The sequence below is a fragment of the Sparus aurata genome, chromosome 7, assembly GCF_900880675.1.
Source record: "Sparus aurata chromosome 7, fSpaAur1.1, whole genome shotgun sequence".
Taxonomy (NCBI): domain Eukaryota; kingdom Metazoa; phylum Chordata; class Actinopteri; order Spariformes; family Sparidae; genus Sparus; species Sparus aurata.
Genome location: NC_044193.1, coordinates 134380 through 161729, shown reverse-complemented (window position 1 = coordinate 161729; position 27350 = coordinate 134380). Strand labels below are relative to the sequence as shown.

The 27350-nt window shown below is 45.2% G+C and overlaps 2 protein-coding genes across 2 annotated transcripts in view; both read left to right on the top strand.

The window, feature by feature from the left end:
• The window catches only part of LOC115585348 (plexin-B1-like), a 46694-nt gene extending 38583 nt beyond the window's left edge, over window positions 1–8111 (top strand). The window contains 7 exon segments of the mRNA XM_030423657.1: window positions 1223–1389; window positions 1933–2093; window positions 2167–2314; window positions 3138–3202; window positions 3312–3387; window positions 3498–3572; window positions 4412–8111. Of these exon segments, the coding sequence (XP_030279517.1) occupies window positions 1223–1389; window positions 1933–2093; window positions 2167–2314; window positions 3138–3202; window positions 3312–3387; window positions 3498–3572; window positions 4412–4516 (797 nt within the window). The 3' untranslated portion in view covers window positions 4517–8111.
• A 2151-nt stretch (window positions 8112–10262) lies between these two features.
• srpk3 (SRSF protein kinase 3) overlaps window positions 10263–27350 on the top strand; it is a 22259-nt gene continuing 5171 nt past the window's right edge. The window contains exons 1-11 of the mRNA XM_030424150.1: window positions 10263–10972; window positions 11480–11576; window positions 13812–14701; window positions 15013–15121; window positions 15210–15297; window positions 15788–15875; window positions 16651–16757; window positions 16893–17058; window positions 19443–19468; window positions 20770–20876; window positions 21391–21416. Coding sequence (XP_030280010.1) covers window positions 10963–10972; window positions 11480–11576; window positions 13812–14701; window positions 15013–15121; window positions 15210–15297; window positions 15788–15875; window positions 16651–16757; window positions 16893–17058; window positions 19443–19468; window positions 20770–20876; window positions 21391–21416 — 1714 coding nt within the window. The 5' untranslated portion in view covers window positions 10263–10962. The remainder of the gene's footprint in view (window positions 10973–11479; window positions 11577–13811; window positions 14702–15012; window positions 15122–15209; window positions 15298–15787; window positions 15876–16650; window positions 16758–16892; window positions 17059–19442; window positions 19469–20769; window positions 20877–21390; window positions 21417–27350) is intronic.

Sequence of the window (27350 nt, the reverse complement as noted above, 5' to 3'; positions counted from 1 at the left end):
ATTTGAATACAGACACCTGGAAACACACTGAATGTCGACGTCGGCGTTGAAAGGACTGGCAAAGATGGCAAAGCCTGAGTGCTGTGTTCTAAAGTCAGAGAAGCGCCCATCAAATTCATGAATTAACCGGCTGATGTGGTAGCCAACCGAGCGCATGAAAAAGCACCAGGAACTGAGGCTGAGATGCTTTGACAGACAGGAAAGTGGGCAAGATTGTCTTGATCCACTTGGGACTTCCACAGGTGCAGTTTTCACTGGAAAGCTGTGACCATGTCGGACATCTGTGTGATGACTTGTTTGCGTCCCTGCAGCCTCTGATTCAGTTGGGTGAGATGCTCCGTTCACATGGCAAAGTCACATCCAGTTTGGATCTGACAGGGACAAGGGTTTTCCTTTGCCTAACCTTTAGCATGCACCGCTTCAAAAATGCGCCCTCCGAAAAGCACTTGGACGCTCAATAAAGCGAGCTTACACTGCTGCATCACTTTTGGAGGAAGCTTTTGTGAACACATGCTGCTGCAGCTGCAGTCTGCCTTTTAATTCTTGGACAACTTTGTGTTTTTCCTGGAGGCTTAATTTGGCATACAACTCCTGTTTGGTGTCAAACGTAACTTGTCCTCCTTCATCACCGACACTGCCTCGTGACACAGACGACAGACCGGTTTTTCTCCCTGAAGCACAAACATGTATTCACGTTCCCATCCTTCGTTACATTTCCTTCCTTATGCATCGATTTAACCCTCTTCTTGGGCATGTTGGTATTATTTATATGTTCTCCATCACTTGTTAGAAAACTGCTTTAGTCAAACGCCGATATGGAAACACTGTGATCTAGCAGCAGGACGAATGGCGAGGCATCAACATGCATTGTGGGAGATGAAGTTTATGGTCACTGTACGCTGTAAAGCAGTGTAGACTTTTATACACCTTTTAACTCTCGCAGGCCACATAAAATGACGTGGCAGGCCTTGAGTTTGACACATGTGGTCTAGAACCTAGAATCAGCAGCAGAACCTAGAACCAATGTGAGGAGAACCATCTAGAGCCCATAACAACAGAACCAAAACATTCTAGACATCTACAGCACCAAGACCCAGACCCAAGTGCACAGGAACACCTAGAGCACCCACAACAGGAACTAAAACATGAAACCATCGAGAACCGGACAGAAGGTTCTGCTCTGTGTGAGCTGTGTGTTTTACTACGTGTGTGGTTGCCATAGAAACGCCGATGCTGGAGGGCGAGGAGGAGGAGGGGCTTCGTCTGTGGCACCTGGTGAAGAGCAGCGAAGATCCAGAGATCCCAAAACACAGAAAGAGCAGCATGAGGGAGCGAGAGAGGGCCAAGGCCATACCTGAGATTTACCTGACCAGGCTGCTGTCCATGAAGGTAACACACACACTAACACACCTGAGATTTACCTGACCAGGCTGCTGTCCATGAAGGTAACACACACACTAGCACACCTGAGATTTACCTGACCAGGCTGCTGTCCATGAAGGTAACACACACACTAACACACCTGAGATTTACCTGACCAGGCTGCTGTCCATGAAGGTAACACACACACTAACACACCTGAGATTTACCTGACCAGGCTGCTGTCCATGAAGGTAACACACACACTAGCACACCTGAGATTTACCTGACCAGGCTGCTGTCCATGAAGGTAACACACACACTAACACACCTGAGATTTACCTGACCAGGCTGCTGTCCTTGAAGGTAACACACACACTAACACACCTGAGATTTACCTGACCAGGCTGCTGTCCTTGAAGGTAACACACAGAACAAAACTATAACCTGTCTGTCTTTCTCCCTCTCTCTCTTTCTCTCTCTCTGTCTCTCTCCCTGCCCGTCTGTCTCTCTCCCTGCCCGTCTGTCTCTCTCCCTGCCCGTCTGTCTCTCTCCCTGCCCGTCTGTCTCTAGGGGACCCTGCAGAAGTTCGTGGACGACGTGTTCGTGGCGATCCTCAGTACGAAGCGTCCCCCTCCGATTGCTGTCAGGTTCTTCTTTGACTTCCTGGACGACATGGCGGAGAAACACGGCATCGACGACCCAGAGACTGTCCACATCTGGAAGACCAACAGGTGAAGAACACACCTAGACACCTGTCTGTCCCTGCAGCCTGTCTGTGTGTCTTACCTGTTTGTCTCTCTGCAGTCTCCCTCTCAGGTTCTGGGTGAACATTCTGAAGAATCCTCAGTTTGTTCTGGACGTTCAGGTGAGCGACAGCATCGACGCCGTCCTGTCTGTCATCGCCCAGACCTTCATCGACTCCTGCACCACCTCCGAGCACAAAGTGGGACGGGTACGACCTGTCTGTCTGTCTGCCTGTCTTTGGTTTTGTCTCTCTACCTGTCTGTCTCTCAGCTGCCTGCCTGTCTGTGGCAGTATTAACCATAGACATGTATACATTGAGGCCTTGTCCACACGTACCAAAACGATCTTTTTTTCCTCTGTCTTTCTTGACATCGTTTCAAGAATATTTGCGTCCACACGGATCCACTGAAAACGATTCAAAATGCTGTAGTTCATATTCCAGCCTATAGGGGGCGCTTGAAAATAACCAAAAACGGAGAAGAAGACACGGAGCGTGCGCATTAAGTTTGCGCTCTGTATACAAACAGACACTAGACGGTGAATCCGAACACAACAAGAAGAAGACTTAAATGGCGAGTGCAAGGAAACCAGAATCGTTCATGTGGACCGTTAATGAGGTCGAACTGCTGCTGCGACTCACACTCGACTACAAGGAGAGGAAGAAAGGCTCAATATCTCCTGCAGCACGAACACGAGCATGTAGTCCGCCATTGTTGTTGTTGTTATGAGACGTGGCGGGGTTCAGAGGTCAGAGGCTAGAGGTCGCGGGGTGGGGCGATGGTGTCATCGTCTTGGAAAGTAACCAGATTCGCTGTCCACATGAGAACGGGAGGCTGCATTTTTCGGATTTTTCCACCCTGAGACCCGTTTTCAAAAAAGTGGGTTTTCAGGATCCGTGTGGACGGTCGGCCAAAACGATGCAATAGATGTGCGTTTTCGCAAAAGAGCATTTTCGTGTGGACGGCCCCTGAGTGAGGCATCTGTGGTTTTAACTGCGTGTGAGCTGGTCATGTGACTTTCTGCCCAATCAGGACTCTCCTGTAAACAAGCTGCTGTACGCCAGAGAGATCCCCCGATACAAACAGCTGGTGGAGAGGTGAGACAGCTTCCTGTCCCTTATCCCTGTTACCATAGCAACACTTTACTGATTTACTACAGTGTGTGTGTGTGTGTGTGTGTGTGTGTGTGTGTGTGTGTGCGTGTAGGTATTACAGTGATATCCACAGCGCTGCATCAGGCTGTTATCAGGAGATGAACTCAACTCTGACTGAACTATCCGGGGTCAGTGAACACAACACAAACCAGACTGCTGAAATATCTACAAACCTGTCTGTCTCTCTGACCTGTCTGTCTCTCTGACCTGTCTGTCTCTCTGACCTGTCTGTCTGCAGAGTTTTGCTTCAGAGATGAACAGTCTTGTTGCTCTTCATGAACTCTACAAGTACATCAACAAATATTATGACCAGGTAACACACACACACACACACACACACTCAGTACGTTTACATGCACAGCTGAGTCAGATTACAGCCATAGTTCTCAATCAGACAACTGCAACTGTCCGAGTAAACATGCCGGTGAGAAAATGTGATTATTGTCCGGAGCATGTCATACCCGGTACGCTAGGTGGCGCTGTACCCATTTCAACTAGTGGTAACAGAAACACCTCCGGCTGACCTCTTTACGTCACCAGCAACAACAAACTGCCTCCACATTCAAGAAAGATGGCGTACGAAGAGCGAGACGAAGCTCCATCTTTGTACACTTCATATATGGTGAACATGATAATTACACACACTAGATGCACAACGGCGCTCTTTCTCTCTTTCTTGCGATGATTTCGGAGGAAAGACGCTGCCGTCCTTCTACTTCCAACTCACTGCTCTGGGAAAGAAATCTCGAGCCTGCGCAGAACACAAAATCTGATCCGATCTGATGGAACGTATACATGCAGGAGTAATGAGACTATCAATCAATAATCTGGGTGTTTTAATCCGACTATGAGAAATCCGATCCGGTCTGATTTTAGTCAGACTAAGATGTATACATGCATCTTAAACATCCCATCATAGTCACACTAACACAGTAATTAAGTTTTCTTGAGTGTCATATAAACACACTGACTGACTCTGATAAGGAATGAAAGATGCTCATGTTTCTTAATAAACTAAACAAACAAACTCTGGTTTATTATTTATTATTTATTGTTTATTCAGTTCTTTCTCAGTTTGTGTTTTTACCTCGTTAATATTGTTCTTCAAACTACAGACTGCTGACACCTGTCTGTCTCTCACCTGTCTGTCAGATCATCATGTCCCTGGAGGAGGACAGTTCAGGTCAGAAGATGCAGTTGGCCTACAGGTTGCAGCAGGTCGCCGCCCTGGTGGAAAACAAGGTCACTGACCTCTGATGACCTCTGACCCCGTGACCCAGAGGTCACTCTGACCCCTGCTGAGGAAGAGGAGGATGAGGAGGATGAGGAGGATGAAGAGGAGGATGATGAGGAGGATGCCTGCTGTTGAACATCTTCAGCAGCTCAGAGAGACTGAAACCATGAGACTGCTGTTAACTGTCTTCCTGCTGTGTGTGTGTGTGTGTGTGTGTGTGCGTGTGTGTGTGTGTGTGTGTGTGTGTGTGTGTGTGGTTTTTATAGTCCGACTCAGGAGTTCTTGAGGTTCCTTAACTCTGCAGCAGTCAAACTAGACCTAATCCTGAACTGAACCTAGTTCAGACCCAGTCAAGACCCAGTCCAGACCCGGTTCAGACCCGGTTCAGACCTGGACCTGGTTCTAGACCAACCCGACTTCAGGAACGACAATCTAACCAATCAGATCAGGGAACATGATCGTCACCTGCTGCCTTGCACTACATTTCTCAGAGTTCCCTGCTGCTCTGTTGCCTGTGTGGAGTCAGAAAGCACAATTTGAATAGTTTGTATTCTGATCACATGTATTGATTATTGATTATTGACTGCTGATCTCAGACATGCTGGATGCTTTTTATCGCCTTTCTACTGAAACCAGCAGAACTCTGCACCCTGACCCAGGAGCTTTAAAGTTTCACTGAACTGAAGCAATAATCAGGTCCAGGTAAACCTCTGGACCTGACCCGTCCCACACCTGTTCCAAGTCTTCCTCAGTGCCAGGTCCAGTCCAGATTGACTCACCGGGTCCTCGGATTTCTATAGATCCCAGTGCATTGAAGACGACATCATGCTGAATGTTGTCATCAGCCAATCAGCACGCAGCAGATGAGAGACCGTACTGATGATGTCATTCCATCTGCTGACATTGAGTCTGAAATTGTTTTTTTAAAATGTCGACACGAGAAGGTCTTCAGAACTCCACAGGTCCAGTCAGTTCCTGAACCCAGAGACCATTCTGATCCTGGTCCGGTAACCAAGTGGTACCACTTGGATGACCTTGGATCAAGTCTCTCTTAGATCAGGTCTGACAGTCCTTCCTTTGGTTCCTCGTTGCTCTCGTCTCAGAGCTCTCAGGTTCAGGTAGCACCACGCACGGGTTCCTTTTTGAATCAGGTACATTTTTATAGTTATGACGACATCGACTCCACCTTCATACCTGTCTGGTTGCATTTGGCTCCGCCTCCACAATCCAGTCAGGACATCAAACAGACCATTGGGAGACAACTCGCCACGTTGATCCCAGTGTGCAGGTGAATGTGAGCCGGCTCAGCTGCTCTGAGATCAGAGTGACGAGGTGACTTCAGAGCTCGTATTAGCAGGAGTCACTGTCTGTTTATTCAAGAATGAAGCCAACCTGCTCCAACCAAAGAGGATTCATTACACTGACACAAAGCTAGTTAGCTACGTTAGCTTCATCCATTTTGGACACTCGTAGCTGAGCTCTGTCAGGACGGCCTTCTATTGGTCGTCGACAGGAAAAAATGGCTGCCTGAACGGCTGCCTTTGCAAGGTAGCTAACATGCTACGTAGCATCTTAAACACTGGATGAAGGAATCCATTTTTTTGTGACGGGGTCCTGAAATGAACGAACACAGAGAGAAACTAGAATCACACTGAAAATCAAGTTTATCATGAAAGTGAAGCTGCTGACAGAGAAAAGAGCTGAAAGAAGATAAAACAATCTGTGTGTGTGTCTGTGTGTGTGTGTCTGTGTGTCTGTGTGTGTGTGTGTTAGCTAGTTACTAACTTATTATGTGTACATACTGTAAGTCCTATTTAAACCTATTTATCCCAGCTGTGCCTTCACTCTTGCAGCTAGGTGGCGCTGTCTGTCTGTTCTGACAGCAGCCATATTGATCAAGAGGCCCAGTGCATCATGGGAAGATACATGAATTTAAATCTTTAACTCTGGACCATGGAGGGAAAACAACAGCGACTTATGTACATATGACTGAACCCTAACAGTATCACTACATATACAGAGGCCTACATGCCAACAGCTAACATGTGCTATAATGCAGAACAACTTGCATAACATCATGCTAGGTTGAAAATAAGTCTCAGCTGCTCACTCACGCACCAGAGTAGAGTTTGTTGTGTAATCTGCTGTTGTGTCAAGAATTATCTGTCAAATTAAAAATGGAAAGAGGTCATAACATGTTTGCAGCTACTATGCTAGCTAGCATGACAGATACTCTAGGTGTTTGTACAGAATGTTGTGCTAGTTACAAACAGCTTAAAATGTTACTGACAGGATGTTGGTGTGCGATATCCTTGAACAAAGACAGCTACGCACAGCCTGCTTGTTAGCATGACATCATATACTAGCTTTTTGAAATGTATGCTGGCTGTTCTTTACCAGCTGTTTGTTGCTGGCAAATGTCTGAAATTACACAGTTGTAAAATGTGGTAGTTCTTTAAGACTAGCTGTCTGTGGTTGTCTATATGACAGCTCTTTGTTTAACCTTGTGTTAAAAGTATTATGCTAACTAAACCACTTAAAATCATTGAATGAACAGCTACAACCTGCAAGCATGCTAAGTGCTACATGTAGCGTCACATCAGCTGAGTCAGGTGTGTAAACACTGAGATGCTTCCTGCGTGCTGTACTTCATAATGATGCTGTTTATAGGAACAAACCTTTGACAGCCAACAGCAAGCACATAATCCAGATATCTGAACTGACAGTGTGGACGTCACCCTGTGATGTAAAATACAGCAATGATCATTGTCAGAGTGGCTGTTTGTCCTGACAGGTTACTCCCTGGACTCTTGCTGTATGTTATTCAGTGTAAATGGACTCTAAGTGAGACTGAATCAGGCAATAATCTTCAAACTGTCAGCTGTCATTTCTGCTGCAGTTGAACTGACAGGTTTTATTCTAAATGGAGACGTTTGGTGAATGATGTTCCTGCTGACTCATCTTTTCTTCTTTGTCTTCTAATATTTCTGATTATTGCTGTTTGATCTGAACGTTTCCTCAGTGTTTTTTGCCTTGTGTGTTTTCTGAGCCTGTGTTTGACCCGTAGTTGTAGTTCTCTAATCAGATTAGACTTCTGCATGCATGTGATGATGATGATGATGACGATGACGATGATGATGAAGATTTCTGGTGCTTCTTCGGGCAGTGTTTGTTTTGTTTTTGAAATAAAGGTGAGAGGCGGAGTTCGACTCTGCTGTGTCACTGATGATGTATGTAAATGGAGGAAGAAGCTCTGACCTTTGACCTCCTGATCTCTGTACAGTTTTCTAATCTGGGACACGGTGAAACAAATTCTCAGCTCTGATTGGTCGAGCTATGTTTGTTACTGAATCGTTTTTTTCTACAAGGGAATAAAAACTTAAAGGGTTTGTATAAAAGCATCCAGGATCAGTTGTAATGCAGCGTTCCTGCTGACGGTGTACAGTTTGCTAACAGTGTAAATGTGCCTGTAAATACCTGTCTGATGATGATGATGATGATGATGATGATGAAGAAGAAGACGAGTCGGTCTGCAATGGAAATGTGTTTTTATTGTAAGAGGCAGGAGGCCAAACACAGTTTTTATTATGTAAAAATAAAGTTATAATTTTAACAGTTCTCTGCCTGATGATGATTTCATTCAAGAACTCTGGTCAGAGAAACTTCGACACTCGCTGGTGCAAACACGTTATGATGTTTGGGCCCCGGACATCCTGAAACCTTCCGGTGTCGCAGCATCTGGTCCAGAACCAGCAGAACCAACTTCATCCTGAAGGTGATCAGGCTGTAGAACTGTGTGTTTTGAAGACCAGAGCTGTCACGTTGCACTGCTGCCATACTGACACTAAACATGCATACTGTGCAGTATCCAGCACCGACCCACCTGTTTACCTGTTCTCCATTTACCTGAACGACTGTCGAATGTATTTGATGTTCAGTTCTGTATGTCAGCTGCTGCTCTGAGTCCAGATCACAGTTAGTTTAACTTACCTACCTTTTTTCTACACACATCAGAGAGAACGACGACGTCACGTTAAAGTTGTAGTCTGTAACTATTGTTTTTGTTATATTTGCTTAACTTGTCATTATGATCTGACAGAAGAATCAGATAAAGCTCAGCTGTCCGTGGCTCCACCCAGTGGCTGTAATTTGATTTGGAAGAATCCACCGCTCCTGATCAACCAATCAGAGCCAAGGGGCGTGTCTGAGAAGTGTCAATCACTCTGGCAAGCCCCCCTCCCCATGGCAGGTGCAGTGTCTGCTCTCATCTGGTCAGATACGTTCAAGTTCAAACTGTAAACAATGCAGGAGAACAGACAACAACAATAGAGCAGAAACATGCCCCACCATCGCCCACATCACAGAGAAGAAATAAGAAGACTGATGAAGAAAAGCAGAGTAAAAACAAAGAATTGGACCGAGCCAGAGAGAAAACTAGGATAAATATCAGAGCGTCATTTCAGAGGTGGAGGAGCTGCAGGATCTGTCAGGACTTTTCTGCTGGACAAGTAAGAACCTGCTGGATATATGTTTCACTCTATGTTTTAACCACAAGGCTGAGATGGTGGCGGTCACAGTAATACTCACAATAGCTCATATCGCTATACGATGTTGCAGTCGAGCTACGTAGCTTGTTGCTAAATCTAGCTTTTTATCTTGTTTATGAACTCCGGTGTTTAGCTTTGTCTTTATGGCTGCTGGTTAGTAAAAGTGTCCTTCATGTGACCGGGCAGTTATAACGTCAGTTTGTGTTCAGGACGCTCTGAAGTGGTTGAACTGGTTTAGAGAAATAATGTTAGTCATGCTTCAGAGAGGCAGCATGCCCTGCTGGAAAAACCAGCATAGACCAGCATGATTTCCATGCTGGTCTATGCTGGTTAGTGCTGGTTTGGTGCTGGTTTAGGTGGTGGACCAGCATGATGAAGCTGGTCCACCAGCAAGGTCCCATTAATTATGCTGGCCTACCAGCATAGTCTTGCTGGTGATGTTGCTGATGAAGCTGGTGACCAGCACCAGCACCAGCACCACCGGACCTGTGCCTGAGTCCTGTTCAATCAGCATGTTGATCTGCCACACCTGTCAGGTGGACGGCTTATCTTATTGGATTTTAACAAATGCTGCTCAAAATCTGAAAGAAGAAGAATTATTTTGTGCACATAAAAAAGAAAAACATCATAAAATTGTGAACTTCAACTTGTGAGAGAAATGGGAGCAAAAAACAAAGTGTTGTATTTATATTTTGTATATTTCGTGCAGTTTTTTGTTTCAGGTTTCCTCAAACGAGCCCAAAATCTTGCAGGTTTGAAGCTTGAGTTCAATAAACTTGGTGTCCTGTGACGACCTCACTGACTCTGTGTGCTGTGTTGGACTTTCACAGCTGACTTCACTCCTCCTCATACTGCAATATGAAATAAGTTGAGACACATCATGCTGGTGACCAGCACCCAGCACCTAAACACAACATATGCTGGTCTATGCTGGTTTTTCCAGCAGCATGGTGATGATGATCACCTGAATGATCACCTGGTAACTCGTCTACAGCGATGTGAGGGAAATTGATTGTTACTCTGGATATCTGCAGTGATCTGCAGGAGGCACTCGTCATTGTAATTTAGTTGTATTGATCAGAAATCGAACAATCAGGTCTCATGTTGTTGTTGTTATTTTGAAGGCACCATCTTGGCTTCCTCTGTTACCATGGTTACAAGCCCGCTGGTGCACAGCAGGCTCCTCTGTGGGAGGGGCTTAGAAGGCAGAGAGGAGGAAGAACTGACCTGGAAGCTGTATCAGTCAAATGTTCTGGCTCAGTCCACTTTTCTCTCAGAACTCCAGACTGCAGCTTTAACTCTGACTGTTGTCTCATTAACTGAACGGTCACACGTCCACAGTGAGTCATGTAACAGAAGAGAACCCCCCACCGTCTGTCAATTCTGGAGATCCGCCACTGTGCCCAGTTTGGGTCCAGTCTCAGCGTGGCCGGTCACTGCGCATGCGCAAACACCGGTGTCTGGTGTCACCCTGCAAGCAGCTGTTGAGACCATGAACGGTCGGACTGAAGCAGCAGAGAAAACACACCCAGAATAAGCGTGGACGCGAGACAGACCCGGTGCTGACCCGGTGCTGACCCGGTACAGACAGGGGCGAACTGCAGTGAAAGCCGCTAATCTGCAGCCGGAGCTACCCGGGCTAACAGAGCTAACCGGGCTAACAGAGCTAACAGACCGTCAGCTGTTATCGAACGAAGCTAACAGGCTAATTGACACCACGCTGCTCCGCACTGACCTGTTCTGACCTGGACCAGGTTCGGAACCATCTGAACATCCTCAGGCCCACCTTCTCTGGGTTTAACGGCCGATTCCTGGTGAAGTTGCGGCGGGTAACGGAGGCTTACGAGTTAGCTCCAGAATACCGTCAACTCAGCCGACCAGGATCGCTCCGACCCGGTTCGGTTTGAGGACCGGGAGCCAGGATGCTGATAGGTAAAGTAGCCCTGAGCCGGGCCAGTGTTCCGATTCAGCTGTCAGTGTTATCGGTGCAGCTCGTGTCTCCATTCAGTGATTGCAGGGCTAACATGCTAAACTAGCTAGCGGTAGCTAACGGTACCAGTCTGTGACTGCTGCTGGCACCGAGAGGAGGTTCTGCTTCAGCCAGACTCCATTCAGCAATCTGAACATCAGCTGAGCTCAGCCTGTTCGAACAGGTCCAGTTCGGTGCTGTCAAGGAAGTTTGTGTGAATGTGTTGTTGGTGGTTCTGGTGGTGGTTCTGGTGGTGGTTCTGGTTTTTACAGTGTTGTGTGATCTGTGATGATGTCTGGTCTGGAATGAAGCCCAGTAAGGTTTGTAGGTCTCAGTGGACCCTCGGTGTTCTGGAGTCCAGAGTTAATGTGGAACAAATCAGTAAACAGTGTAAGCCGAGCTGTGAGCCGCAGACGGGTTCTGAGACGGGTTCTGAGACGGGTTCTGACCCTTGACTGTCGTCCTGTCAGCAGCGGTCGGTGCCGGAAGTGGAAACACCGCCTCCACCAGCAAGAAACACCGACGGAGAGGCAAAAAACACCGGAGAGTTCGACCAGAGGAGAACCGGTGAGACGCACGCACACGCACACACACACACACACACACACACACACACACACGCACACACACACATCCCGAGCCTATATTTAAATGTGTGTGTGTGTGTGTGTGTGTGTGTGTGTGTGATGATTCTGACAGATATCGATCTAACGATCGTCTCTGCATCAGTTCTTCAGTGTTTCTTCCATCCAGGACTTGGTTCTGGGTTCTGGGTTCTGGGTTCTGTGGATGTTGTACTTGGTTTGATAACATTATCTTTAGCTGTGCAGGTCTAGTTGCTACACTGCTGTTCACGGATCAGAACCAGATATAAGTGATTACTAAGAACTAATACAGTGATTGATGAGGCATCAGGGAGAGCTGAATCTAGCGCAGGGGCGGTTCTGGGGGGGGCAACAGGGGCCAGTGCCCCCGTGACTCTGAGTCTGGACCCCCCTGTGGCCCCCTGACAGGGAGTCTGCATCAATAACACAATGACAGATTTCTTGCAATGATTTTGTTCTGAAGGGAAAGGCAGAAAGAAAGTGTCTCAGCAGTTTACTACCCAATCACAATCCGGGTTGTATGTGCCCCCTTACAAAAAAGCCGGCCCCAACCTGGCCCCCTTATTAAAACTGGTCTAGAACCGCCACGGTGTGTTCAGACTGTCGTAATATTACTAGAACCACCTCTTTCAGTACCACGGCTTACAGAACCGGTCCAATGCTCACCATACAGAATCTCTACCTCCACCGTGCGGTGTGGTGTCGGCACCCTGATCCAGATAAAGAGATGATCCTGGAATGTTGGAAAATGGAAACAGGTTCAGTGTGATATTGGATCAGTTGAAGGCTGAGGTATGCACTCTACCATTTCATCACTATATCATTATATATCAGAATAAAGGAGACGAGAGACACGAAGATGAGTCAGCGCCTTCGCTGTTAGTTTGGTATAAACAGCGACACATTTGAGATGTTTTAGTTTTTATTGGATTTAATATATTTGATGAATTGATATTATTATTATTATTATTATTATTATTATTATTATTATTATTATTGAACCAGGAAACAGAGGTTGTGGAAACTGTTTTGGTGTTTGCTGACAGAAACAGGTTTGGTGCTCAGCCCGGAGAGAGTCAGCTCCAATAATAGAACCAGAGACTGAATCATGATCCAGCAACACACACACACACAGACACACACACACACACAGACACACACACACACACAGACACACACACACACACAGACACACACACACACACAGACACACACAGCTGCTCCATGACATCTCTGAGTCACAGACATTGTTGCCTGAGCTGCACTGAAATAGACTGATGTGTGTGTGTGTGTGTGTGTGTGTGTGTGTGTGTGTGTGTGTGTGTGTCTGTCTGTCACAGATATATGATCCATGTTGGCTGTTTGATGCAAAAACACACCTGACTGTGTACGTTGTCAGAATGACATCACCAGGTGTTCAGACCTAAAACAACCCATCGTAACACACACACACACGCACACACACACACGCACACACGGTGTGTTGTACAGGTCTCCTACCTGATTGGCCAATGAACTGCGTTGCCACAGAAGTTAGCCAGGTTCAACTTTTAGCCAGTAAAGTTACAGTAGCCTCATTCACACTGGCTTTTGGGTGCAGCTTTAATTCCCCGCCTCCGTCAGTGTGAATCTCTCGGAGGCGGCGAAGGGTGAAATTTTGCTCCGGCCCCGAGGACACGAGGGAACACGTTGAACGTCATCATCATGACGTGTACCGTCACGCCTCTTTAGGAGCCGCAGCGCTGACTTTCTGTGTGAATTCACGGTGGTTCGTCTTTAAGGTGAAGATGCTTCGCTCTGTGTGAATCACCATCGGCGGAGAATTGGCGAACCGCGGCTGCAGCTTTTATGCTTCTTCTCCAGTGTGAATGGGGCTAGTGACGTCGGTGAGACATCACAGTAACTTTAGGTTCAGGTTCACCGTCGTCAGAAGGAGGATGAACAAACGTCCACACTGAAGACGGTCCGACAGCCGGAGGTTTAAATACTCAGATAACTTCACGTGATGCTGATTTTTTAACGCTTTCGATCGATTGATCCGTTGAAGTCAGCTGCTCATGTTAAGTGACAGAAATGGAAGAATGAAAAAAGGGAGTTAACTGAAAAGTTAAAACCACGCCCACTTTCTCACCTCCAGACAGCTGACCAATTACTGAGTGAGCTTGGTGTGATGTCATCTTGTGTCCCCGTGTTTCAGGCCTGATGATCCGTGTGACCTTCAGAGTCTGAACGCCAACAACAGCGCCCACCACCCCGCCCGGCTGCCCCCCCCCAATAGTCCTGAAACGCCATCCCCTCCATCATCAGGACCATGTACCGACAACCTTCATGACTCCACTACAGCGCCCTGTCAGACACACCTCCAGACCACCACGTCACCGTCTGAACCCTCCCCACCGCCCTCACCCCCTCCTCCTCAGAAGACCCCCGACACCACACCGCCCGATCTAGATGCAGCAGATTTACCTGTAGCCGTCCTGGTACCTCCTGAAAGTACCCTCCAGTCTGCCCCGCTGCCCCATCCAACCCAGACAGTACAAGTGACTCCTCAGATTATTAACCAATCACCTGTCACCACATCTCACCATCCAGCCCACAGTCCCAGACAATCACCGCCAAATGTTTACCTAAATATTACCCAGAATTCCTCCAGATTGGCTCACAGAACTCTTCAAAGTATCAGTCTTCCTGATGGTCAATCCGATCACTTTGAATCCCCTCCAGCCATACCACACAATATTACCCACAATGCCTCTGGATTACTGCCAGTTTCTGCCCAGCAACCTGACAAAGCTCCTCCCAGCCCTCCATTAAGCCCCTCCCACCCTGACCCCTTCTTATTGACCTCCATGACCTTCACCTCCAGTGTCTCCTCCCACCTCTGCGCCTCTACCGCCTCTGTCCCCTGCTCCCTCGACTCTTTACCCCCTCCCATTGGTCTGCTTCCAATGATGTCATCAGCCACCCCTCAGCTGACCCCACCTCCTCCAACTATGCCCCCGCCCCATCCGGAGTTAACCCCGCCTCCTCCACAGCTGCTTGGCTCTGACGATGAAGAGCAGGAAGACCCCTCAGATTACTGCAAAGGTGAGACGAGGAAGATGCAGGTTGATTGATCAGCATTGATTATTGATTAATATTCGCTGGTTCTTATTTACACACTATGTGTCTGGTTGTTGCGATGCCGTTCGGTGCATGTTGGTTTTGATTGTCTACATAATTAACAAGCTCACCTGCTGTTTTAACAATTGATCCGCAGGTGACACAATCCTGAAGGTGAGGTGTGTTTTTTGGACAGCTTTCTGAAACATCGACTGTACCTGTGTTCTCACAGCGATATTTGTAGTATCTCCTGGTACCGGCTGTGTTCTCTACAGTTTGTTCTGTTCGTGTTCCAGGTGGTTACTACCCAGTGACGATCGGTGATCTGTTCAACGGGAGGTACCATGTGGTCAGAAAACTGGGCTGGGGACATTTCTCTACAGTCTGGCTCTGCTGGGACCTGCAGTATGACACACTTCTATCAGTGTCTTTTATTATGATTATCAGATTCTGTTACTGTTCTGTTGGCTCACATTGATCCGTCTGTGTTCAGGAAAAAGCGTTTTGTGGCGTTGAAAGTGGTCAAGAGTGCTCCACATTACACAGAGACGGCTCTGGACGAGATCAAACTGCTGCGATGTGTAAGTCTCATTTACACACTCAGATTTTATCTGCAGCTCCAGGTTCTGAGCCTGCCTGACGCAGACAGGCAATGGACCGGTACCAGGACATGGACCATTTGCTACAGAGCTGTAAACAATTGATAAGACTGATATTAAAAAGCTGATAGCAGGGGCGTCGTTTAGCCCAGTTGGTAGAGCAGCGTCCCATGTGCAGAGGCTGTGTCCTCGCTGCAGCGGACCTGGGTTCGACTCCCGGCCCGGGTCCCTTTGCTACGTGTCACTCCCCCTCTCTCTCTCCCTGTTTCCTATCACCTCTTCAGCTGTACTATCAATAAAGCCATGAAAGGCCAGAGAAAAAAAAAAGGTGATTGCAGACTAGGAGCTTTTGTTGAAGAAATTACAATGAAGTCTAGTTCTGAATCTCTTGTGGGTCTCCCACGTCTACAACATGGTGATCTTGTTTAAAGCAGATCTTCAGAACCAACCTAACTAATCTGTTTGTGTTCAGGTGAGAGACAGTGACCCGTCTGACCCCTACAGAGAAACTGTCGTCCAACTGATTGACGACTTCAAGATCTCTGGAGTCAACGGAGTCCGTATCCTTCACTATCAGCTGTCTGTCTGCCTGCCTGTCTGTCTGTCTGCCTGTCTGTCTGTCTGTCTGCCTGTCTGTCTGTCTGCCTGCCTGCCTGTCTGTCTGCCTGTCTGTCTGTCTGTCTGCCTGTCTGTCTGCCTGTCTGTCTGCCTGTCTGTCTGCCTGCCTGCCTGTCTGTCTGTCTGTCTACCTGTCTGCCTGTCTGTCTGTCTGTCTGTCTGTCTGCCTGTCTGTCTGTCTGTCTGCCTGTCTGTCTGCCTGTCTGTCTGCCTGTCTGTCTGCCTGCCTGCCTGTCTGTCTGTCTGTCTACCTGTCTGCCTGTCTGCCTGTCTGTCTGCCTGCCTGTCTGTCTGTCTGTCTGTCTACCTGTCTGCCTGTCTGCCTGTCTGTCTGTCTGTCTGTCTGCCTGCCTGCCTGTCTGTCTGCCTGTCTACCTGTCTGTCTGTCTGTCTACCTGTCTGTCTGTCTACCTGTCTGTCTGTCTACCTGTCTGTCTGTCTGTCTGTCTGTCTGCCTGTCTGCCTGCCTGCCTGTCTGTCTGTCTGTCTGTCTGTCTACCTGTCCTGTCTACCTGTCTGTCTGTCTGTCTGCCTGTCTGTCTGTCTGTCTACCTGTCTACCTGTCTGCCTGTCTGCCTGTCTGTCTGTCTGTCTACCTGTCTGTCTGTCTACCTGTCTGTCTGCCTGCCTGCCTGTCTGCCTGTCTGCCTGTCTGTCTGTCTGTCTACCTGTCTGTCTACCCGCCAACCTGTCTCTAGTTTCCTCAGCCTCTCTCAGATGTCTGTATGGTTCTGGAGGTTTTGGGTCATCAGTTGTTAAAATGGATCATAAAGTCGAACTATATGGGACTTCCTCTGGTCTGCGTCAAGACCATCATCAGACAGGTAATACACACACACACACACACACACACACACACACACACACATTCCTGTATACACAGACAGGGAATTTTGTTGTGACCTGCAGTTAAGTGTAGACTCGGACTTGTTGGCGCTGACTTGTCTGTGCTCTTGCAGGTGCTGCAGGGACTCGACTACCTCCACACAAAGTGTAAGATCATCCACACTGACATCAAACCAGAGAACATCTTATTGGACGTCGATGAGATTTACATCAGGAGACTGGCGGCTGAGGCGACCATCTGGCAGAGGGCTGGGGCCCCACCCCCCTCCGGGTCATCAGGTGAGGAGCGAGCCGTATGATTGGTCAGAGGGACGAGAGAGAAACCAGATGTGATATTAAATGTCTGATCAGTTTTCCACCAGCACTTGGCCGCTCCGAGTCAAACCGAGCCGCTTTTCCATCAGCAGTTTTACTGCGCCATGTTGAGCCGAGCCATACCGGAGCAGGTCCGGAGCAGGTCCAAACCATGGCCGCTCTGCCTCCAAGTTGGCCACAGTTTCGTTTCGAGACTGTAGCTAACCCATAACAAGCACCCGTCCCCCCCTAAAATCGATACTGAACTCATGTCTGTGCAGGAAGCCTGAGAAAAGGAGGTTTTTATAGTCAGTGTGTTCAGCTTTCAGGACTTAACACTGCTGTGTTTCACTGGTTCACATGTTCACCGTCAGCTGGTTCACGTGTTCACCGTCAGCTGGTTCACATGTTCACCGTCAGCTGGTTCACGGGTTCACCGTCAGCTGGTTCACGGGTTCACCGTCAGCTGGTTCACATGTTCACCGTCAGCTGGTTCACGGGTTCACCGTCAGCTGGTTCACGGGTTCACCGTCAGCTGGTTCACGTGTTCACCGTCAGCTGGTTCACGGGTTCACCGTCAGCTGGTTCACGGGTTCACCGTCAGCTGGTTCACGGGTTCACCGTCAGCTGGTTCACGGGTTCACCGTCAGCTGGTTCACGGGTTCACCGTCAGCTGGTTCACATGTTCACCGTCAGCTGGTTCACGGGTTCACCGTCAGCTGGTTCACGGGTTCACCGTCAGCTGGTTCACGGGTTCACCGTCAGCTGGTTCACGGGTTCACCGTCAGCTGGTTCACGGGTTCACGTCAGCTGGTTCACGGGTTCACCGTCAGCTGGTTCACATGTTCACCGTCAGCTGGTTCACGGGTTCACCGTCAGCTGGTTCACGGGTTCACCGTCAGCTGGTTCACGGGTTCACCGTCAGCTGGTTCACATGTTCACCGTCAGCTGGTTCACGGGTTCACCGTCAGCTGGTTCACGGGTTCACCGTCAGCTGGTTCACATGTTCACCGTCAGCTGGTTCACGTGTTCATCGTCAGCTGGTTCACGGGTTCACCGTCAGCTGGTTCACGGGTTCACCGTCAGCTGGTTCACGGGTTCACCGTCAGCTGGTTCACGGGTTCACCGTCAGCTGGTTCACGGGTTCACCGTCAGCTGGTTCACGGGTTCACCGTCAGCTGGTTCACGGGTTCACCGTCAGCTGGTTCTGGAGTCCTGTTCTGTTGCTGAAATACAACTTTTCCTGTAATGCTTCATAGTAAAAGCTTTTAAATGACTGAATATTGGGGGGCTTTTATTGTGAAGAGAAGTTATAGGAAATAAAAAAACGTGCTTGTAACTGACTAAGCACTTTGTTAGCGATGATTCTTGGATCAAGAGACGAGCATCCCTGGTTTATGACTCACCCTCAAGCAGGTAGATCAGCTGTGGTGGAAAAGCAAAACTCTGCCAAGTCCAACTGAGTAGAACCAGGCCAGCGGAACCAGGCCAGCAGATGTGATGGAAAAATGGAAGTAGATTTATATGTTTGATCAACAGTGATCAGAAAGCTGTGGTGAGATCGATCTGTGATGTAATGATCAAATACTTAATGATCACGAATTGTTGGTTAACGATTATTAGTTGGTAATGATTAGTTTGTTCGTTAATGATCATTAATGATCATTAGTTGGCTATCATTAGGAGTTAAAGGGATATTCCGGTGTAAGTTTAATTCATGGTCTAAATCACTGTGAAACTGTGTTAGACTCCCTCTCGAGGGATCAAGTTAGCAGACCGCTAATTTACGGAGTTTTATCAACCTCAGAAACGACCGCACGACAACAATACACTGCAGTAAACCATGGATTAAATTTACACCGGAATATCCCTTTATCCCTAAATTGTTGGTTAATGATCGTCAGTCGTGACTTGACTTGAACAGAGTTACTGGGAGCTGTGTCAGGGTTTTAGGGTCAGGGTTTTAGGGTCAGGGTTTTAGGGTCAGCGGTTTAGGGTCAGGGTTTTAGGGTCAGGGTTTTAGGGTCAGGGTTTTAGGGTCAGGGTTTTAGGGTCAGGGTTTTAGGGTCAGCGGTTTAGGGTCAGGGTTTTAGGGTCAGGGTTTTAGGGTCAGGGTTTTAGGGTCAGGGTTTTAGGGTCAGGGTTTTAGGGTCAGGGTTTTAGGGTCAGCGGTTTAGGGTCAGTGTTTTAGGGTCAGGGTTGTGGTTTCCACTCTGTTGAGATGGACAAGATCTGTCTGTGTTCTATCTTTCTGATTTTCTTACCCGTCTCTTGTCTGTCTTTGTCTCTTTGTTTCTATTTCTGACGTTTTCTTCCTGTCTCTCTCTCTCTCTCCCTGTCTGTCTGCCTCTGTGTGTCTCTCTCTCTAGTTAGCATGGCTCCCAGGGATCTACAGGTAAGTTTCCAGATGTGATGCCTGCTGTGTCCTCATTGGTTACTGAACTTGTCAGGTGTCTTTAACCTGTAGTAAAAAAGCTGTGAGCTGATGGAAAAAAATTAAATAAAACAGGTCAGGTGGTTTGATTTCACATCAGTCGTTGGTTTTCTTTTGTTCAGACTTCTGTAAAATTGATGGACTTCCGTCCTCCAGCGGCACTTTTACAGTTTGAGGATTTACTTTGACTTACTTTTGATCTGGAGTCCATCGTGTCAGTGATTCAGTGTATAGTCGGCATCACCAATGTCTTATTTTACACCGGATTGTGTTGAAAATTGTTCTGAACATCAGAGACACTGAGGATCATTTACAATGTGTTGAATAGTTGTTGCTGGATGTTTACAGTTGTCACATTTAATACAGTAAATCAGTTTTTAATTTCAAATATCAGCAGCTCCACTAGTTTTCACTGTGTTGAACCAGATGTTGATTCTGTGTCGTATTAATGTAGTTCTGTCAACTCGACACTGATTCACTAATGGAGAGTAAACCAACAATGATTATTTTATTACAGACTTCTTCATGTGAAATTGTTAATATTCTTTGCAGGTACATAAGAAATTCAAAGATGTTACAGAACTGTTTTCTATCTGTTCGATACCTGTTGAGCCTGTTTGTCACTGCCTCACTGCCTCAGTGCACAGCTGGTAACAGTTTGTTGCATATAGATGATGTCATCCTGTTTTTCTGTGGACAGAATATTAATCTTAGATCTTTGGCTCAATACACAAAATTTCGTAATTTCAAACTTTTCTGAACTTACTTTTTTTTTTTTTTTGTTTATTCTATTTAAAGAAGGTACAATACGCATTAATTAACATGAGTCTATCATGTAAACTGAAATCACTGACATCATCAAACTTGATCTCCACGATGTCGAACTGCTTTAATACTTCTGCTTCTGTTGAAACGTGCCAGAAATAACTTCAGAAAAGTTTAAAATTGTGAAATAAAATATGTGAATGAGTTTAAAAACGAAGGTTAATATGTTCATAACATGTACCACACACAGGTACCACACAGTTATCACACACAGGTAGAATCTGAGTTGGTATAGAATGACCTGTATGTTTTCTCTACCTGTGCTGTCAGGTATAGACAGGTGTGTGTAGTGTGTCACTAACACAGTGTGTGTGTGAGAGCACTTTAACAAGTGTTATAGTGCTGATGTAGAAACTTCACGGTGTGATGTCTCTCTTTCCTCTGTGTGTGTGTGTGTGTGTGTGTGTGTGTGTGTGTGTGTGTGTGTGTGTGTGTAGGCCGGTAAGCTGTCTAAGAACAAGAAGAAGAAGTTGAAGAGGAAAGCGAAGCGTCAGCAGAGACTGTTGGAGGAGAGACTGGTGGATATACAGGTACTGCAGAAGTGGTGATGGTCTACTGGTCTATGATTGGCCGGCTGATGTGTGTTAGCCTGTAGTGAACAGACATGTTTGTAGTTCTTCAGTAAAACTTTGGGTTAGGGTTAGGGTTAGAAAATACAGACGAAAATACAGAAGCCCTGCAGTGTTTCCCCAGGATGGAGTTGTAGCAGTGGAGGTGAGTGTTCGCCTGCGTGCAGAAGCAAAGCACAAAGCACAAAGTGCACCCTGCTGGGTTTCTGTGTGTCTGCCGGCACCAGAGCGGCTCTTAAGGCTTCAGTACAGAACAGTATATTTGTGCACAGTACTGAGCAGGGAAATGTGTGTCTAGCTTACATATGAGGTGTCTCAGGCTTTAGGAAAATACACTTTTATTGAACACTATAAAAGTATAATCTTAAAACAATTATTGACAATAATTTCACAAAAAATATATTAACAACCAACCATACACAGTAAAATCACATGATGACACAAATACTAGAACAGTCCAACATGTCTGTGCCTCTGTGAATCTGTCAGTAACTTGAGCTCGACAGCTTTCACGCGTCACAGTGGCCCTCCCGCATAGTACTAATAATAATAATAATAATAATTAGGGCCGGGACTTTAACGCGTTAATTACGATTAATTAATTATACAAAAAATTAACGCATTTTAATCGCACTAATTTTTGCACCGCGGAACGTTTCTCACTGGATGAGTTTCAGGGGTACCGATTATACTGGAGCACCAACAAACGTTCATGCATAGCATTCATGCAGTGTTGGGCAGTAACGTCGCTACAAGTAGCGGCGTTACTAGTGTAACTACATTTCTCAGTAGCGTGGTGGGAGCGTCGCTACTTTCTGAATGAAATAGCTTTTCAGTAGCTTAGCTCTTTTATTGACCAAGTAGCGCGGTAGCGTCCACACAAGCTACATTTTTATGAACACCTCTGAAGTTCAGCGCAGCGGAGCTTTCTGCTGCGGTCTGAAATGAAAGGATAAGTCGTGATGCCACCGCCACACATGGCCGTGTATGTGGAGCCGACAGAAGCACTTCCGTATGACGGTGACACCACGGACTAATCCTTGCATACAACGTCTCTGCTGCACAAGAACACAGACAGGTTAGCTTCAGTGAGTTACGTTACTTGATGGAAAGATGGCGGAGGGTGAGGAGGACGGAGACGAGTTGATCCCGAGGGATGCAAAAGACAAACTTGGATAATAAACAAATACAGTAACAGAGAAACATTACTCTGAATTATTACTTTTGTCATTTTTAACCAGCACAGGATACAGCAAAAATGCAATTTCTACAAAACCAAAGTATGGTGATTAGTCAAAATGATTAGCTTAACATGTATGTAGATATAGCTGCTACTACAGAGTGGGCCTAATAAAAATACCACTTTTGAAACTGCCAGTTATATGAGACACTGGTTGATGGATAGACTACTTTATTAATCTCAAAGGGAAATTAAAGTGTTACAGCCACTTGACATAAATCAAAATCCAAAAACAACTAGAAACATTTGCATTTCCTACGAAAATACAGTGTGAATGCTGAAGACTGAAGCGAAATCTGCTGAACATACTGCCAAAAATGCATAAAACTATAAGGTTGAATGGTCGGGAATTTGCAGAAAAAGCAGAATTTTTCAGAAGCTGAAAAGGCAGAAAGGCTTAAAAGTAATAGGTTGAATGGGCTAACAAAGTTGAACATTTTGATAGCTGAACAGTTTCTCTAGCTGAACATGAAGTTGTATGTTTGAAGGAGTTGAAAAGGCAGAAACATGAATATCTAAAAAGGCTAAAAAGCTGTAGAGTAACAGGGCTGAAAGAGCTTAAAAAGGTGAAAGAAGGCAAAAAGGTGAAAAGTTAAAGGCTGATGAGGACCAAAAAAGTTTAAAAATGTGAAAAAGGATGAAAAGCTGTAGAGTAAGAGGGCTAGAAGAGGTTAAAAAGGTGAAAACATGTGAAAAGCTGTAGAGTAAGAGGGCTGGAAGAGGTTAAAAAGGTGAAAACATGTGAAAAGCTGTAAAGTAAGAGGGCTGGAAGAGGTCAAAAAGGTGAATAACGGATGAAAAGCTGTAGAGTAAGAGGGCTGGAAGAGGTTAAAAAGGTGAAAAAAGGATGAAAAGGTAAAAAGATGTAGAGTAAGAGGGTTGGAAGAGGTTAAAAAGGTAAAAAGAATATTAAAATCTGTAGATTAAGAGGGCTGGAAGAGGTCAAAAAGGTGAGAAAAGGATGAAAAGATAAAAAAGTTTAAGGGTAAAAGAGCTCAAATAGGTGAGAAAAGGATGTAAGGTAAAAAGATGTAGAGTAAGAGGGCTTGAAGAGGTTAAACAGGTGAAAAAAGAATGAAAAAGTGAAAAGGTTTAAGGGTGTAAGAGCTCAAATAGGTGAGAAAAGGATGAACAGGTAAAAAGATGTAAGAGGGTTGGAAGAGGTTAAAAAGGTGACAAGAATATTAAAATCTGTAGATTAAGAGGGCTGGAAGAGGTTAAAAAGATGAAAAAAGGATGAAAAGGTTAAAAAGTTCAAGGGTGTAAGAGCTCAAATAGGTGAGAAAAGGATGAACAGGTAAAGAGATGTAGAGTAAGAGGGTTGGAAGAGGTTAAAAAGGTGAAAAGAATATGAAAATATGTAGAGTAAGAGGGCTGGAAGAGGTTAAAAAGGTGAAAGAAGGATGAAAAGGTAAAGAAGTTTAAGGGTGCATGAGCTCAAATAGGTGAGAAAAGGATGAAAAGGTAAAAAGATGCAGAGTAAGAGGGTTGGAAGATGTTAAAAAGTTGAAAAGAATATGAAAATCTGTAGATTAAGAGGGCTGGAAGAGGTTAAAAAGGTGAAAACATATGAAAAGCTGTAGAGTAAGAGAGTTGGAAGAGGTTAAAAAGGTGAAAAGAATATTAAAATCTGTAGATTAAGAGGGCTGGAAGAGGTTAAAAAGGTGAATAAAGGATGACAAGCAGTATGGTAAGAGGCCTGGAAGAGGTTAAAAGGTGAAAACATATGAAAGGCTGTGGAGTAAGAGGGCGGAATGAGCTTAAAAAGGTGAAAAAAAGACTGAAAAGGCCAAAAAGTTGTTGAGTAACAGGGCAGAAAGAGGTTAAAAAGGTAAAAAAAAAAGGGCTGACAGGTGAGAAGGTAAATGCTGAAAGAGCTTCAAATGGCTGCAGACATGCTGCAACAGGAGCAGAAACACAGACGAAAATGTCCCCATAAGGAATGAATGCAGAAGTGCCTCCCAAACTCCTGCAATTCTTGAGAAAACTGTTATAGTTATTGCCAAAACATGACGTATGTTGAGTGACAGGAGACATTGCTGAACGCACCCATGTTATTTTTATTTCTGTAGAGTGCATAATGAGGGCACAGTAGCGAGAGACAAAACATGTACCGTCTGCGATCCTCCAGAAATTTTGGCCCAAAATTAACATTGCCGCTTATGGGGAACATTCAGGAGTGCTTGTCGCTCCTGGGCTTCTAAATCCAAAACCGTAAGTCCTACAGCTGAAATGAGATGATCAGCTGAAAGCCAACAAGATTTCCTACATTTATATGCCTATATTGTCTATGTCAAGTACAAGATTTGGGATCCTAATCAAGCTGAAGCAAAAAAAAATCCTGTTTTCGGTGCTGCTCGTCACTCTGGGGTGCGGCAGTTGGTGATGTCACGCACTCTAGCTCACGCAATACACACCCATTATAAACTCAGAAGACGGGCTTAAAATCCTTAAAACTAAAACTGCGACCATTTCAAAACCGTACAAGATTTTTAAAATCTGAATACAGTGTCAATAGTTCAAGGTTTTGTGCTTCATTTAAAGTTTGAATGGTTTCTCTCGCTCAACGTATGAGGAACAAGAAGAGGTTGAAAGGCGATGAGTTTTGAAGAGGATTTGAAGATTTTCCCATTTGCTGTAATGTTAAATTTTTTTTTGAAAAAGCTGAATTGCTGAAAAAGTTAAAAAGTTGAAAAGTTGAAAATTATAAGGCTGAAGGAGCTTAAAAAGCTGAACATTTTAATGTTTGAATGGTTTAAATAGCTGAAGGTATGCTGAAGTTATAGCAGAATGAAATTTGAAAAAATCCCCATAAGAATGAATGGGGAAAATTTTGCATTAAAAGCTGAATATTTCCAAAAGTATAATAGTTAGAAAAGCCAAAAGTAATAGCAGGAATGTCCTTAAAAAGCTGAACATTTTGATATTTGAATGGTTTGAATCAGACAAAGTTTGAATGAGTTGATAACGGACAAAAAACGTACGGAAGAAGAATAATAACTAGAAAAATTTGCATTTCCTGCGAAAATACAGTGTGAATGCTGAAGACTGAAGCGAAATCTGCTGAACGTACTGCCAGAAATGCACAAAACTATAAGCTGAATGGTTGGGATTCTGCAGAAAAAGCAGAATTTTCCAGTAGCTGGAAAGGCAGAAAGGCTTAAAAGCAATAGGTTTAATGGGCTAACAAATTTGAACATTTTGACAGCAAAACAGTTTATCTAGCTGAATATAAAGCTGAATGTATGAAAAAGTTGAAAATGCAGAAAGATTAATATTTAAAAAGGGCTGGTAAGGCAGGAAGGCTTAAAGGTAATAGGTTCAATGGGCTAACAAAGTTGAACATTTTGATAGCTGAACAGTTTCTCGAGCTGAACATGAAGTTGTATGTTTGAAGGAGTTAAAAAGGCAGAAAAATGAATAGCTAAAAAGGCTAAAAAGCTGTAGAATAAAGGGCTGAAAGAGCTTAAAAGGTGAAAGAAGGCAAAAAAGGTGAAAAGTTAAAGGCTGAGGACGACTAAAAAAGTTGAAAAAGGTGAAAAAGGATGAAAAGCTGTAGAGTGAAAGGGCTGGAAGAGGTTGAAAAGGCGAAAACATATGAAAAGCTGTAAAGTAAGAGGGCTGGAAGAGGTTAAAAAGGTGAATAAAGGATGAAAAGCTGTAGAGTAAGACGCTGGAAGAAGTTAAAAAGGTGAAAACATATGAAAAGCTGTAGAGTAATACGGCTGGGAGAGGTTCAACAGGTGAAAACATGAAAAGCTGTAGAGTAAGAGGGCTGGGAGAGGTTCAACAGGTGAAAACATGAAAAGCTGTAGAGTAAGAGGGCTGGGAGAGGTTCAACAGGTGAAAACATGAAAAGCTGTAGAGTAAGAGGGCTGGAAGAGGTTAGAAAGGTGAAAAGAATATGAAAATCTGTAGATTAAGAGGGCTGGAAGAGGTTAAAAAGGTGAAAAAAGGATGACAATGTAAAAAAGTCAAAGGGCGAAAGAGCTTAAATAGGTAAAAAAGGAATTAAAAGGATGAAAAGCTGTTGGTTAAGAGGGATGAAGGACGTTAAAAAGGTGAAAAAATATGAAAAGGTGTAGAGTAGGGGTCAGGAAGATGTTGAAATGATGAAAGAAGGCAAAAAAGGTGAAAAGGTAAAGGCTGACGAGGACCGAAAAAGGTGAAAATGGTTGAAAAGCTGTAGAGTTTGAGGGCTGGAAGAGGTTAAAAAGGTGAAAACATATGAAAGCTGTAGAGTAAGAGGGCTGGAAGAGGTTAAAAAGGTGAATAAAGGATGACAAGCAGTATAGTAAGAGGCCTGGAAGAGGTTAAAAGGTAAAAACATATGAACAGCCGTAGAGTAAGAGGGCTGGAAGAGGTTAAAAAGGTGAATAAAGGATGACAAGCAGTATAGTAAGAGGCCTGGAAGAGGTTAAAAGGTAAAAACATATGAACAGCCGTAGAGTAAGAGGGCTGGAAGAGGTTAAAAAGGTAAATAAAGGATAAAAAGCTGTAAAGTACGAGGGCTGGAAGAGGTTAAAAAGGTAAATAAAGGATGAAAAGCTATAAAGTACGAGGGCTGGAAGAGGTTAAAAAGGTAAATAAAGGATAAAAAGCTGTAAAGTACGAGGGCTGGAAGAGGTTAAAAAGGTAAATAAAGGATGAAAAGCTATAAAGTACGAGGGCTGGAAGAGGTTAAAAAGGTAAATAAAGGATGAAAAGCTGTAGAGTAAGATGGCTGGAAGAGGATAAAAAGGTGAATAAAGGATGACAAGCAGTAGAGTAAGAGGCCTGGGAGAGGTTAAAAGGTAAAAACATATGAACAGCCGTAGAGTAAGAGGGCTGGAAGAGGTTAAAAAGGTAAATAAAGGATGAAAATCTGTAGATTAAGAGGGCTGGAAGAGGCTAAAAAGGTGAATAAAGGATGACAAGCAGTATAGTAAGAGGCCTGGAAGAGGTTAAAAGGTGAAAACATATGAAAGGCTGTGGAGTAAGAGGGCGGAATGAGCTTAAAAAGGTGAAAAAAAGACTGAAAAGGCCAAAAAGTTGGAGAGTAACAGGGCAGAAAGAGGTTAAAAGGTAAAAAAAGGGCTGACAGGTGAGAAGGTAAATGCAGAAAGAGCTTCAATGGCTGCAGACATGCTGCAGCAGGAGCAGAAAACACAGACGAAAATGTCCCCATGAGAATGAATGCGGAAGTGCCTCCCAAACTCCTGCGATTCTT